We start from the raw sequence: 14,389 nt of genomic DNA on the forward strand, positions 1-14,389 counted from the left end.
ACCTGAGAGCCAGAAATCTTTCTGATTGAGAGGGGGTCAAATACTTATTTCCCTCATTAAAATGCAAATCATTATATAACATTTTTGACATGCGTTTTTCTGGATTTCTTTGTTGTTATTCTGTCTCTCACTGTTCAAATAAACCTACCATTAAAATTATAGACTGATCATTTCTTTGTCAGTGGGCAAACGTACAAAATCAGCAGGGGATCAAATACTTTTTTCCCCTCACTGTAATTCAAGTTTATCATTTTAAAAGGCTAATTGATCATTAGAAAACCCTTTTGCAATTATGTTAGCACAACTGGAAACTGTTGTTCTGATTAAAGAAGCAATAAAATTGGCCTTCTTTAGACTAGTTGAGTATCTGGAGCATCAGCATTTGTGGATTCGATTACAGGCTCAAAATGGCCAGAAACAAATAATTTTCTTCAGAAACTTGTCATTCTATACTTGTTCTGAGAAATGAAGGCTTTTCCATGCGAGAAATTGCCAAGAAACTGAAGATCTCATACAACGTTGTGTACTACTCCCTTCACAGAACAGTGCAAACTGGCTCTAACCAGAATAGAAAGAGTGGGAGGCTCAGGTGCACAACTGAGCAAGAGGACAAGTACATTAAAGTATCTAGTTTGAGAAACAGATGCCTCACAACTCCTCAACTAGCAGCTTCATTAAATAGTACCCACAAAACACCAGTCTCAACGCCAACAGTGAAGAGGCGACTCCGGGATGCTGGCCTTCTAGGCAGAGTTGCAAAGAAAAAGCTCAGACTGTCAGACTGTCAATAAAAATAATAGATTAAAATGGGCAAAAGAACACAGACACTGGACAGAGGAACTCTGCCTAGAAGGCCAGCATCCCGGAGTCGCCTCTTCACTGTTGGCGTTGAGACTGGTGTTTTGCGTGTACTATTTAATAAAGTTGCTTTTCTTTCAAAAACAAGGACATTTCTAAGTGACCCCAAACTTTTGAACGGTAGTGTACATATTTCTGATGATTATGTTGAAATTATGTTAATGTAACAAATCTGTAAGTCAGTTTAAGTCATTGTATTTAAGTTGAAGTTTTACCCTAATTTAAGTGTTTATAACGCTGGTTGAAATGAGATGAAAACGGTACTTGTTGACTTTTTGCAAATCCAAATGTGTTATCCACATAGATTCCACGTCACAATAGGCTGACAAATGACGTTGAAACAACATTGATTTGACCAGTGTGTGCCCAGTGGGAGTGTTGTGCAGTAATTACTCTTGCTTTTGGAGAAAAATAAACCAGTAAGAGCTTATCTTCCACAGGCGTCGACAACATTCTAAATTCTACTCATGACTGTGTCTATTGTCTGTCTGTCGCTGGAGGAGGTAGTCAGGTTCTAGGTTAACACCACAGATGATTATGGATGGGAGTGTTTGCACCCCATGCCTTTTGGCTGAGCGTAATCAGAACGGTGCACAGACACCAGAGATAAATCAGAACCTCCCCAATAGCTTTAATGGCCACATCTCAGTAGGCACACCTATGTCTCCTCCCTCTCAGAGACCAATCTCACTGAAAAGGCTAACAGCATTCCCACCAGGCAACCCCACCACAGCTTAATTTACAGTATAAACTAGCCCACCAAATCATTTTAAAAGTGACGCTGAAAGAGAGGGAGAAGAGTGTTTGTTTGCTCAGTGTTTGTTTTGATAAAATGCTAACCAACAAACTCCATTTAAAAGTAACACTGCAAGGAAAGATTCTCCAGTGTGCCATTCATCAACCTCTGATGCAAGTGAGACTTTTATGAATGTCCCCCCATATGTCCACTCAGCAATCAAGATAATGGAGCATGTTAATGGCTGTAAGAACAGTGTCACATCGGAGTCATAGCTCATTCGCTTAGTCACATGTCTGTCCATTCAAGCATCTTTTAAATGCATAGGAATATAGGAATGTACAGTCGTGGACAAAAGTTTTGAGAATGACACAAATATTAATTTTCACAGTCTGCTGCCTCAGTTTGTATGATGTCAATTTGCATATACTCCAGAATGTTATGAAGAGTGATCAGATGAATTGCAATTAATTGCAAAGTCCCTCTTTGCCATGCAAATGAACTGAATCCTAAAAATGAATTGCGCTGCATTTCAGCCCTGCCACAAAAGGACCAGCTGACATCATGTCCGTGATTCTCTCGTTAACACAGGTGTGATTGTTGACGAGGACAAGGCTGGAGATCACTCTGTAATGCTGATTGAGTTCAAATAACAGACTGGAAGCTTCAAAAGGAGGGTGGTGCTTGGAATCATTGTTCTTCCTCTGTCAACCATGGTTACCTGCAAGGAAACACGTGCCGTCATCATTGCTTTGCACAAAAAGGGCTTCAGAGGCAAGGATATTGCTGCCAGTAAGATTGCACCTAAATCAACCATTTATCGGATCATCAAGAACTTCAAGGAGAGCGGTTCAATTGTTGTGAAGAAGGCTTCAGGGCGCCCAAGAAAGTCCAGCAAGTGCCAGGACCATCTCCTAAAGTTGATTCAGCTGCGGGATCGGGGCACCACCAGTACAGAGCTTGTTCAGGAATGGCAGCAGGCAGGTGTCATTGCATCTGCACGCACAGTGAGGCAAAGACTTTTGGAGGATGGCCTGGTGTCAAGAAGGGCAGCAAAGAAGCCACTTCTCTCCAGGAAAAACATCAGGGACAGACTGATATTCTGCAAAAGGTACAGGGATTGGACTGCTGAGGACTGGGGTAAAGTCATTTTCTCTGATGAATCCCCTTTCCGATTGTTTGGGGCATCCGGAAAAAAGCTTGTCCGGAGAAGACAAGGTAAGCGTTACCATCAGTCCTGTGTCATGCCAACAGTAAAGCATCCTGAGACCATTCATGTGTGGGGTTGCTTCTCAGCCAAGGGAGTGGGCTCACTCACAACTTTGCCTAAGAACACAGCCATGAATAAAGAATGGTACCAACACATCCTAGGAGAGCAACTTCTCCCAACCATCCAGGAACAGTTTGGTGACGAACAATGCCTTTTCCAGCATGATGGCACACCTTGCCATAAGGAAAATGTGATAACTAAGTGGCTCAGGGAACAAAACATTAATATTTTGGGTCCATGGCCAGGAAACTCCCCAGACCTTAATCCCATTGAGAACTTGTGGTCAATCCTCAAGAGGCGGGTGGACAAAAAAATAATAATAATTCTGACAAACTCCAAGCATTGATTATGCAAGAATGGGCTGCTATCAGTCAGGATGTGGCCCAGAAGTGAATTGACAGCATGCCAGGGCGGATTGCAGAGGTCTTCAAAAAGAAGGGTCAACACTGCAAATATTGACTCTTTGCAGATTACTTAATATAATTGTAAATAAAAGCCCTTGACACTTATGAAATGCTTGTAATTATACTTCAGTATTCCATAGTAACATCTGACAAAAATATCTAAAGACACTGAGGCAGCAGACTTTGTGAAAATGTATATTTGTGTCATTCTCAAAACTTTTGGCCACGACTGTATATAGCTTTCTGTCTTCATACGGCTAAGGAACCCAAAAATATGACTCTGAGTCGGCAATGCAGCCCATTTCGCAACCAATAGGTTTTGTGCCGAATACAATTGGGCGATTCCATGCCAGCGTAGGCTAAAAATATATTTTTGGTATCTCAGATTGTTCTGGTAGGATGTTTGACATGCTTTTTACATTTGTATCAAACCTTTTTAGATTTTTTTTTTTATGATGATAGTGGAAACTTTAGACCTACAGCGCCTTCAGAAAGCATTCACACTAGAGGTCAACCGATTAATCGGAATGGCCGATTAATTAGGGCCGATTTCAAGTTTTCATAACAATTGGTAATTGCCATTTTTGGACACCGATTATGGCCGATTACATTGCACTCCACGAGGAGACTGTGTGGCAGGCTGACTACCTGTTACGCGAGTGCAGCAAGGATCCAAGGTAAGTTGCTAGCTTGATTAAACTTATCTTATAAAAAAAAATCAATCTTAACATAATCACTAGTTAACTACACATGGTTGATGATATTACTAGTTTATCTAGCTTGTCCTGCGTTGCATATAATCGATGCGGTGCCTGTTAATTTATCATCGAATCACAGCCTACTTCGCTAAACGGGTGATGATTTAACAAGCGCATTCGCGAAAAAAAGCACTGTCATTGCACCAATGTGAACCTAACCATAAACATCAATGCCTTTCTTAAAATCAATACACAAGTATATATTTTTAAACCTGCATATTTAGTTAATATTGCCTGCTAACATGAATTTCTTTTAACTAGGGAAATTGTGTCACTTCTCTTGCATTCAGTGCAAGCAGAGTCAGGGTATATGCAGCAGTTTGGGCTGCCTGGCTCGTTACGAACTGTGTGAAGACCATTTCTTCCTAACAAAGACCGTAATTAATTTGCCAGAATTGTACATAATTATGACATAACATTTAAGGTTGTGCAATGTAACAGCAATATTTAGACTTAGGGATGCCACCCGTTAGATAAAATACGGAACGGTTCCGTATTTCACTGAAAGAATAAACATTTTGTTTTCTAAATAATAGTTTCCGGATTTGACCATATTAATGACCTAAGGCTCGTATTTCTGTGTGTTATTATATTATAATTAAGTCTATGATTTGATATTTGATAGAGCAGTCTGACTGAGCGGTGGTAGGCAGCAGCAGGCTCGTAAGCATTCATTCAAACAGCACTTTCCTGCGTTTGCCAGCAGCTCTTCGTTGTGCTTCAAGCATTGCACTGTTTATGACTTCAAGCTTATCAACTCCCGAGATTAGGCTGGCAATACTATAGTGCCTATAAGAACATCCAATAGTCAAAGTTATATGAAATACAAATGGTATAGAGAGAAATAGTCCTATAATTCCTATAATAACTACAACCTAAAACTTCTTACCTGGGAATATTGAAGACTCATGTTAAAAGGAACCACCAGCTTTCATATATTCTCATGTTCTGAGCAAGGAACTTAAACGTTAGCTTTTTAACATGGCAAATATTGCACTTTTACTTTCTTCTCTAACACTTTGATTTTGCATTATTTAAACCAAATTGAACATGTTTCATTGTTTATTTGAGACTAAATAGATTTTATTGATGTATTATATTAAGTTAAAATAAAGTGTTCATTCAGTATTGTTGTAATTGTCATTATTAAAAATATATAAAAATCGGCCGATTAATCGGTACAAGCTTTTTTTGGTCCTCCAATAATCGGTATCGGCGTTGGAACATCATAATTGGTTGACCTCTAATTCACACCCTTTAACTTTTTCCACATTTTGTTGTGTTACAGACTGAATTTAAAATAGATTACATTTAGATCTGTTTGTCACTGGCCTACACACAATACCCCATAATATAAAAGTGTAATTATGGTTTTTGAAACGTTTCAAATTAAAAGCTGAAATGTCGAGTCAATAAGTATTCAACCCCTTTGTTATGGAAAGCCTAAATAAGTTGAGGAGTAAACATTTGCTTAACAAGTCACATAAGTTGCATGGACTCCGTGTGCAATAATAGTGTTTAACCTGATTTTTGAATGACTACCTCGTCTCTGTACCCACACAATTATCTGTAAGGTCCCACAGACGAGCAGTGAATTTCAAACAGATTCAACCACAAAGACCAGGGAGGTTTTGTAATGCCTCGCAAAGAAGGGCACCTATTGGTAGATGGGTAACAAAACAAAAAAAAGCAAACATTGAATATCCATTTGAACACGGTGAAGTTATTAATACACTTTGGATGGTGTATCAATACACCCAGTCACTACAAAGACACAGGCGTCCTTCCTAACTCAGTTGCCAGAAAGGAAGGAAACCACTTCAAGATTTCACCATGAGGCCAATGATGACTTTAAAACAGTTAAAGAGTTTAATGTCTTTGATAGGAGAAAACTGAGGATGGATCAACAACATTGTATTTACTCCACAACACTAACCTAATTGACAGAGTGAAAAGAAGGAAGCCTATAAAAAAAAATATTCCAAAACATGCATACTGTTTGCAACAAGGCACTAAAGTAATTCTGCAAAGAATGTGGCAGATTGTTAATTCTTTGTCCTGAATACAAAGTGTTATGTTTGGGGCAAATCCAATACAACACAGTACGGAGTACCACTCTCCATATTTTCATGCACAGAGGTGGCTGCATCATGTTATGGGTATGCTTGTAATTGTTAAGAACTGGGCAGTTTTTCAGGATAAAAAATAAAATGGCATGGCAAAATCCTAGAGAAAAACCTGGTTCAGTCTGCTTTCCGCTAGACACTGTGAGATGAATTCACCTTTCAGCAGGACAAGAACCTAAAACACAAGGCCAAATCTACACTGGAGTTGCTTATCAAGAAGACAGTGAATGGACGAGTTACAGTTTTGACTTAAAATCGGCTTGAAAATGTATGGCAAGATCTGAAAATGGCTGTCTATTAATAATCAACAACCAACTTGAAAGAGTTTGAAAGATTTTGAAAAGTATAATGGGCAAATGTTGCACAATCCAGGTGTGGAATGGTCTTAGAGAATGAAAAGTGTATGCACTCATTACTGTAAGTTGCTCTGCATAAGAGTGTCTGCTAAATGACTAAAATGTAAAATGTTACCCAGAAAAACTCACAGCTGTAATCTTCGCCAAAGGTGTTTCTACAAAGTATTGACTCAGGGGTGTGAATACTTCTGTAAATTAGTATTTCTGTATTTAATTTGTCAATAAATTTCAAAACATTTCAAAAAAGGTGTTCACTTTGTCATTATGGGGTATTACAGTATGTGTATATGGGTGTGGGGGAAAAAACGATTTAATCCATTTTGAATTTAGGCTGTAATACAACACAATGTGGAATAAGTCAAGAGGTATGAATACTTTCTGAAGGTACTGTACTTTATACATGACTCCTATAAGACCTAATGGTCCGTGAACAGTACATGATACAGACAACATATTGGTGTCATTATACTCCTTATAGTGTGCTCTAGCATATGGAGTATGTATAGATTCTGAAATAGAAATTTTCACATTAATTCATTCAACATTAAAAATCAAAATACCTTTTTTAATTTAGTTCATTTTAAGACATATTGTTTGGAATAATAGGCCTATACACTACGATAACATAAAATGTCCAGATTGGGCTCTCTGCTAATTCTGAAGTTATGATAAATGTTATGAGCACCACCAACACAGTGAATGGGAAAATTGACTCAAAGGGAACTACCTCTGCTGGTGATTTGCTGCATATGCAAACCTAAAGGAAGGCTGTGATTGGGTTAATGATCAATAGTGTCAATTTCTATGTATAAAATGGGTAATTTCATTAAAAGTACCAGAGAGCCCACTCTGGAAATTGTATGTGTTTGAAAAGTATATTGTTCAAAACAATACGTCAAAACATTTGCCAATTCAAAAAGGGTACTTTTGAGATATTCATATTATACTTTTGTATATGGAATAAATTAATGTGAAATATGTATTTCAGAATCTAGACATAGTAGATATTTGAGTGCACACTAATAGGAGTATAATGACACCAAGATGTTGTCTGCATCATGTAGGGTTCACAGATCATAGGGTCTTACAGGAGTCATGTATAGGTCTTAAAGGGGCCTAAAATGGCCACTTTCATCATGATTTTCTCATAAATGTTTTGTGATACAAATGTAAAAAGCATGTCAAACATAAACTTCATTGGGAGGAAGGATACGTTAGAATCTGAGATAGCAAAAATATTTTAGGGCTACGCTGGCATGGAATTGCCCAATTATAGAATTGTGTTGATGCACTACATTCAGTCAAGCATGATTCCACATCTATAATTAGCCTATAGAAAGGGCCACACCCCTCCCTTTACCAATAGGAGCCCCACCAGCTTTTCTGGAGAGAGGTAGAGCTCCACCTGCATGTCAGAGTCCTCATAAGCAGCAGGGGTTGGGTTCATCTGACCAGACCCACTCAGCTCAGTCACCAGTACCCTCGCTGAGTCCTGGGAACAAATCATCACTCACAGACACCTGGAAGTGGTCAAATAATGGTAAATAATAATAGGTTAGTGAAAAAAGTAACATTATTCTGTGCAGGGGGGGACTGGCCCATCTGGCATTTACATGAAATTCCAGATGGGCCCGTCCAGTTTTAGCCCAGTGGGTCTGTCTAACCTGGGTTTTTTTGCACAAAGGGATCATTAATCGCTAATAATGGGGGCCTGGAGGAAAAAATAAAATAATAGGTCAGTGTGGGGGGCCTCAAGGAAATAAATACAGAAATGCCAGGGCCGATTTCTGGTCCCAGTCTGCCCCTGTTTCTGTGTGTCAGAAGGCTGGTAGCCTATGTGGAAATTCAGGGTGATGATGTAGCTCCTGTTATTGCAATAGAAACCATGGAAGAGTATAGCTAGCTTTAACAACTCAAAGCATAGAATATTTGGCTTATGGCTGGCTAGCTGTCATTATCAACTTCTGATTACAATACTGTATCTAACGTATGTTGTATCAATTCCTAAACAAGACATTCTGAGGCACTGTCAGAAGAAGTAACTAAACTGGTTATCTGGCTATTTGGTTAGTTAGCCTAGCTAGCTAGTTGACGTCCCACACTTAAAGCTAGGATATGAAAACAAGCGGTCTAACATCTCAATTGCATACAAGTTTGTTGACGTTTTGATTGGCTTCAGATAACAAATGAATGTAAAAGGCTAAATGTAACCACAAATAACTCTTCATTATGATGATCAAATATCCAATGTCGTATTTTTTCTTACCTTATTTAGTGCACATTCTTCAGAGCATTTACAAAGACACGCACAAGTTTGCTTGACAACGCACCCAACTTCCTGGATACGATGATAAATGAGGCTTTGCCCCTTGGGATATGTAGTCAATATGTTTTTATCGTATTGATTGATTACAACACAACGATGATACATGACCATACATGTTCGTTTCAAAGTTTATTGGTCGCAGTTTAGCATATGTTATAGTTGGTGCAGCTAAATGCTTATGTTAGTATCTCCATTAAACTGTCAAAAAAGTAGGCCTACACACATATATTCAAAATTACATTTGTATGTCATCTATGCATATATACACCGGATGAATTTACACAACATATAGGCCTATTAAGAATGATATGTAGGCTACAGCAGTAGGTATAGGCTATTGCAGTGAGCTATGTCAAGAGTCCAGAATATAAATAAATATGTGGTGTGTATAAACAGTGCAATGTACAGTAGTACAAATATTAGAATGAGATGTGTAGAGAATAAAGTAGGCCTATATAAATACACAGTACAAAACCCCATGGCAAAATAGATAGAATTGCAAGAATTAGCTTCCGGTCCAGAGTCTGGAATATAAAAATGTACTGTATGTATGTGAATGCTGTGTATAGACAGTATGGACAGTAGACCTATGTGAATAGAAAAGGTGTGTAAAGCAGTAGTTATATAGGATGAGCCATGACTAGAATACAGTATATACAGTGCCTTCTGAAAGTATTCATACTTCCACATTTTGTTGTTCCAGTCTGAATTTCAAATGGATTAAAGATACAAATTCACACAATACCCCATGACAAAGTGAAAACAAGTTTAGATATTTTATTTTTAAAACATTTGCATAAACATAAGTATCTAATTTACATAAGTATTCACACCCCTGAGTTAGAATCAACTTTGGCAGCGATTACAGCTGTAATTCTTTCCGGGTAAATCTCTAAGAGCTTTGCACACCTGGATTGTACAATATTTGCACATTATTCTTTTTAAAATTCTTCAATCTCTTGTCAAGTTGGTTGTTGATCATTGCTAGACAGCCATTTTCAAGTTTTTGCAATAGATATTCAAGCCGATTTAAGTCAAAACTGTACCTAGGCCACTCAAATCAAATTGTATTTGTCACGTGCTGAAAACAACAGGTACATTTCACCTTACCGTGAAATGCTTACTTACGAGCCCTTAACCAACAATGCAGATTTTTAAAAAGTAAGTAAGAAAAATATTCTAAATAAACAAAAGGAAAAATAGTATACAATAAAAATAACGAGGCTATATACACAAGGGGTACCGGTACCAAGTCGATGTGCAAGGGTACAGGGTAGTTGAGGTAATATGTACCTCAATTGTAGGTAGGGGTAAAGTACTATGCATAGATAATAAACAGAGAGTAGCAGCAGCATATGTGAAGATTGTGAAGGAATGTTAATGTGTGTGTGTGTGTGTGTGTGTGTGTGTGTGTGTGTGTGTGTGTGTGTGTGTGTGTGTGTGTGTGTGTGTTGGAGTATCAGTGTAATATGTGTGAGCGTGTGGTTAGAGTCCAATACGTGTACATCGAGCCTGTGCAAGAGAGTCAGTGTAAACAAATAAGAATAAATCTAAATTGCAAATCGTCCAGGTAGCCATTTGATTAACTGCTCAGCAGTCTTATGGCTTTGGGGTAGCCCTGGTATATGGCCCTGGTTCCTGATGGCAGAGAGCTCAGCCCCAGTGATGTAAAGGGCCATACTCACTATCCTCTGTAGCGCCTTGCGGTCGGATGCAGAGCAGTTGCCATACCAAGTGTTGATGCAACCCGTCAGGATGCTCGCAATGTGGTTAACCACTCGGCTATGGGGAGCCTGATTACACAATCGTCCGGAACATCTGGAGCTCTCATGCATGGTTCAGTGTTGCTTGCCTCGAAGCAAACATAGAAGGCACTTAGCTCAGGAACATTCAATGTCGTCTTGGTAAGCAACTCCAGTGTACATTTGGCCTTTTTTGTATTTATTTTTTGCTGAAAAGTGAACTTGTCTCCCAGTGTCCGTTGGAAAGCAGAATTAACCAAGGTTTTCCTCTAGGATTTTGCCTTTGCTTAGCTCTATTCTCGTTTTTTTTTGTGTACATTTTTGTTGTAATTTTTACCCCCTTTTCTCCCCAATTTCTTGATTATTATCTTGTCTCATCGCTGCAACTCCACAACAGGCTTGGGAGTGGCGAAGGGCAAGTCATGCATCCTCCGAAACATGACCCGCCAAGCTGCGCTTCTTAACACCGGCTCGCTTAACCCAGAAGCAAGCTGCACCAATGTGTCAGAGGAAACACTGTTCAACTGATGACCGAAGTCAGCCTGCAGGCACCCGGCCCTACACAAGGAGTCACTAGAGCACGATGAGCCAAGTAAAGCCCCCCTGGCCAAACCCTCCCCTAACCTGGATGACGCTGGGCCAATTTTGCACCGCCCTATGGGACTTCCGTATTCCGTTTCTTTTTATCCAAATTTTTTTTTTTTTTAATTTAAAAAAACAACTCTGTAGTCCTTGCCGATGACAAGCATACCAATAACATGATGCAGCCACCACCATGCTTCAAAATATGTTGGATTTGTCCCAAACATCACGCTTTGTATTCAGGACATAAAGATAATTTCTTTGCCAATTATTTTGCAGTTTTACCTTAGTGCATTATTCCAAACAGGATGCATGTTTTGGAATATTTGTATTCCTTCTTTTCACCCTGTCATTTAGGTTAGTATTGTAGAGTAACTACAATGTTGATCAATCTTCAATTTTCTCCTATCACAGCCATTAAACTCTGTAATTGTTTTGAAAAGTCACCATTGGCCTCATGGTGAAATCCCAGAGTGGTTTCCTTACTCTCTGGCAACGGAGTTAGAAAAGATGCCTGTATCTTTTGATAGACCATCCAAAGTGTAATTAATAACTTCACCATGCTCAAAGGGATATTCAATGTCTGCTTCAAAATTCTACCAATAGGTGCCCTTTGGAAAACCTCCCTGGTCTTTGTGGTTGAAATTCACTGCTCGGCTGAGGGACCTCACAATTATCTGTATGTGTGGGGTAGAGTCATTCAAAAATCATTGTAAACACTATTATTGCACAGAGTGAGTCCATGCAAGTTATGAGACTTATTAAGCACATTTTTACTCCTGAACGCATCTAGGCTTGCCATAACAAAGGGGTTGAATACTTTTTGACTCAAGACCTTTCAGCTCAATTTTTTTTAATGAATTTGTTAAAATCTAAAAACATAATTCCACTTTGACATAATGGGGTATTGTGTTTATGCCAGTGACACAAAATCTAAATTCAGGCTGTAACACAACAAAATGCAGAAAAAGTCAAGGGGTGTGAATACTTTCTGAAGGCACTGTAGATATAATGTGGGTAAACTCTATGTTGCCTAAACATTATTAAAGTGACCCCTGTTAAATAACTATGCACATAGGGCAGTAGTCTCTAAAGAGCAAGGTAGAATACAGAGTGATAGCCGGCTAGTGACAGTGTCTAAAAGGTTCAGGGCAGGGTACAGTGATGACTGTTTAACAGTCTGATGGCCTGGAGATAGAAGCTGTTTATCAGTCTCTCAGTCCCAGCTTTGATGCACCTGTACAGTCTCCAGCTTCCAGATGGTAGTGGGGTGAACATGCTGTGGCTCGGGTGGCTGAGGTCCTTGATGATCTACTTCTTGGCCTTCCTGTGACACCAGGTGCTGTAGATGTCCTGGAGGCCGGCTGCAACCATGTTTCAGATCATTTTGTATTATTCTGTACATAAATCCGAGACACTCCATTTAATATATGTTACGATTCGTTGGTATGCATTAATTAGTGGATGTCCATCATCCATTTCATTAGACATGTTAAGAATTCACAAATTGTGAAATATGTTACGATTTGTGCAAAACGTATGATATGTTACGAATTCCAATTAGTTGTTGCTAACTTTAGCTAGGTGGCTAATGCTAACGTTAGCTAGGTGGCTAATGCTAACGTTAGCTAGCTGGCTAAAGTTAGCTGGGTTAGGAGTTAGGTTAAAGGGTTAGGGGAAGGGATAGCTAACATGCTAAGTAGTTGAAAAAAAGCAAGTAATTGCAAAGTTGCCCGTGATGAAATTCAAACACTCAACCTTTGGGTTGCTAGATGTTCTCGTTACACACCCACCCTCCTTTTGTTTTTTTCTTCAGTAACCTTCTGTCTTATGTAACCGTACCAAACATAATTTACACTACACGACCAAAAGTATGTGGAGACCTTCTAGTCAAACACCTCATTCCAAAATCATGGGAATTAATATGGTGTTGGTCCCCCCTTTGCTGCTATAACAGCCTCTACTTTCTTGGAAGGCTTTCCACTACATGTTGGAACATTACGGCGGGGACTTGCTTCCATTCAGCCACAAGAGCATTAGTGAGGTCGGGCACTGATGTTGGGCGATTAGGCCTCGCTCGCAGTCAGCGTTCCAATTCATCTCAAAGGTGTTTGATGGGGTTGATGTCAGGGCTCAGTGCAGGACAGTCAAGTTCTTCCACACCGATCTCGACAAACTATTTCTAGATGGACCTTGCTTTGTGCACACTGGAATTGTCATCCTGAAACAGGAAAGGGCCTTCCTCTAACTGTTGCCACAAAGTTGGAAGCACAGAATCGTCTAGAATGTCATTGCATGCTGTAGCGTTAAGATTTCCCTTCACTGGAACTAAGGGGCCGAGCCCAAACCATGAAAAACAGTCCCAGACCATTATTCCTCCTCCACCAAACTTAACAGTTGGTACTATGCCTTCGGGCAGGTAGTATTCTCCTGGCATCTGCTAAACCCAGATTCGTCCGTCAGACTGAATGAAGTGTGAGAACACGTTTCCACTGCTCCAGAGTCCAATGGCAGCGAGATTTACACTCAATCAAATTTATTTATAAAGCCCTTTTTACATAAGCCGATGTCACAAAGTGATATACAGAAACCCAGCCTAAAACCCCAAACAGCAGACAATGCAGATGTAGAAGCACGGTGGCTAGGAAAAACTCCCTAGAAAGGCCAGAACCTAGGAAGAAACCTAGAGAGGAACCAGGCTCTGAGGGGTGTCCAGTCCTCTTCTGGCTGTGCCGGGTGGAGATAACAGAACATGGCCAAGATGTTCAAACATTCCTAGATGACCTGCTGGGTCTGATAATAATAATCACAGTGGTTGTAGAGAGTGCAACAGGTCAGCACCTCAGGAGTAAATGTCAGTTGGCTTTTCATAGCCGATCATTCAGAGTCAGAGACAGCAGGTGGGGTAGAGAGAGGGTCCAAAACAGCAGGTCCGGGACAAAGTAGCACATCCAGTGAACAGGTCAGGGTTCCATAGCCGCAGGCAGAACAGTTGAAACTGGAGCAGCAGCATGACCAGGTGGACTGGGGACAGCAAGAAGTCATCAGGCCAGGTAGTCCTGAGGCATGGTCCTAGGGCTCAGGTCCTCCGTGAGAAGAGAAAGAGAGAGCATACTTAAAATTCACACAGGACACCGGATGAGACAGGAAAAATACTCCAGATATAACAGACTGACCCTAGTCCCCCGACACAAACTATTGCTGCATAAATACTGGAGGCTGAGACAGGAA

At 39.8% G+C, this 14,389-nt stretch overlaps 1 protein-coding gene across 1 annotated transcript in view; it reads right to left on the reverse strand.

Annotated features, from left to right (window-relative positions):
• The window catches only part of LOC106561318 (leucine-rich repeat-containing protein 56), a 38,241-nt gene extending 29,381 nt beyond the window's left edge, over positions 1 to 8,860 (reverse strand). Inside the window, exons 1-2 of the mRNA XM_014125150.2 lie at positions 8,775 to 8,860; positions 7,869 to 8,028 (exon numbers count right to left, since the gene is read on the reverse strand). Coding sequence (XP_013980625.2) covers positions 7,869 to 8,015 — 147 coding nt within the window. The 5' untranslated portion in view covers positions 8,016 to 8,028; positions 8,775 to 8,860. The remainder of the gene's footprint in view (positions 1 to 7,868; positions 8,029 to 8,774) is intronic.
• Positions 8,861 to 14,389: the final 5,529 nt, after the last annotated feature.

The sequence above is a fragment of the Salmo salar genome, chromosome ssa17 (genome assembly GCF_905237065.1).
Source record: "Salmo salar chromosome ssa17, Ssal_v3.1, whole genome shotgun sequence".
NCBI lineage: Eukaryota > Metazoa > Chordata > Actinopteri > Salmoniformes > Salmonidae > Salmo > Salmo salar.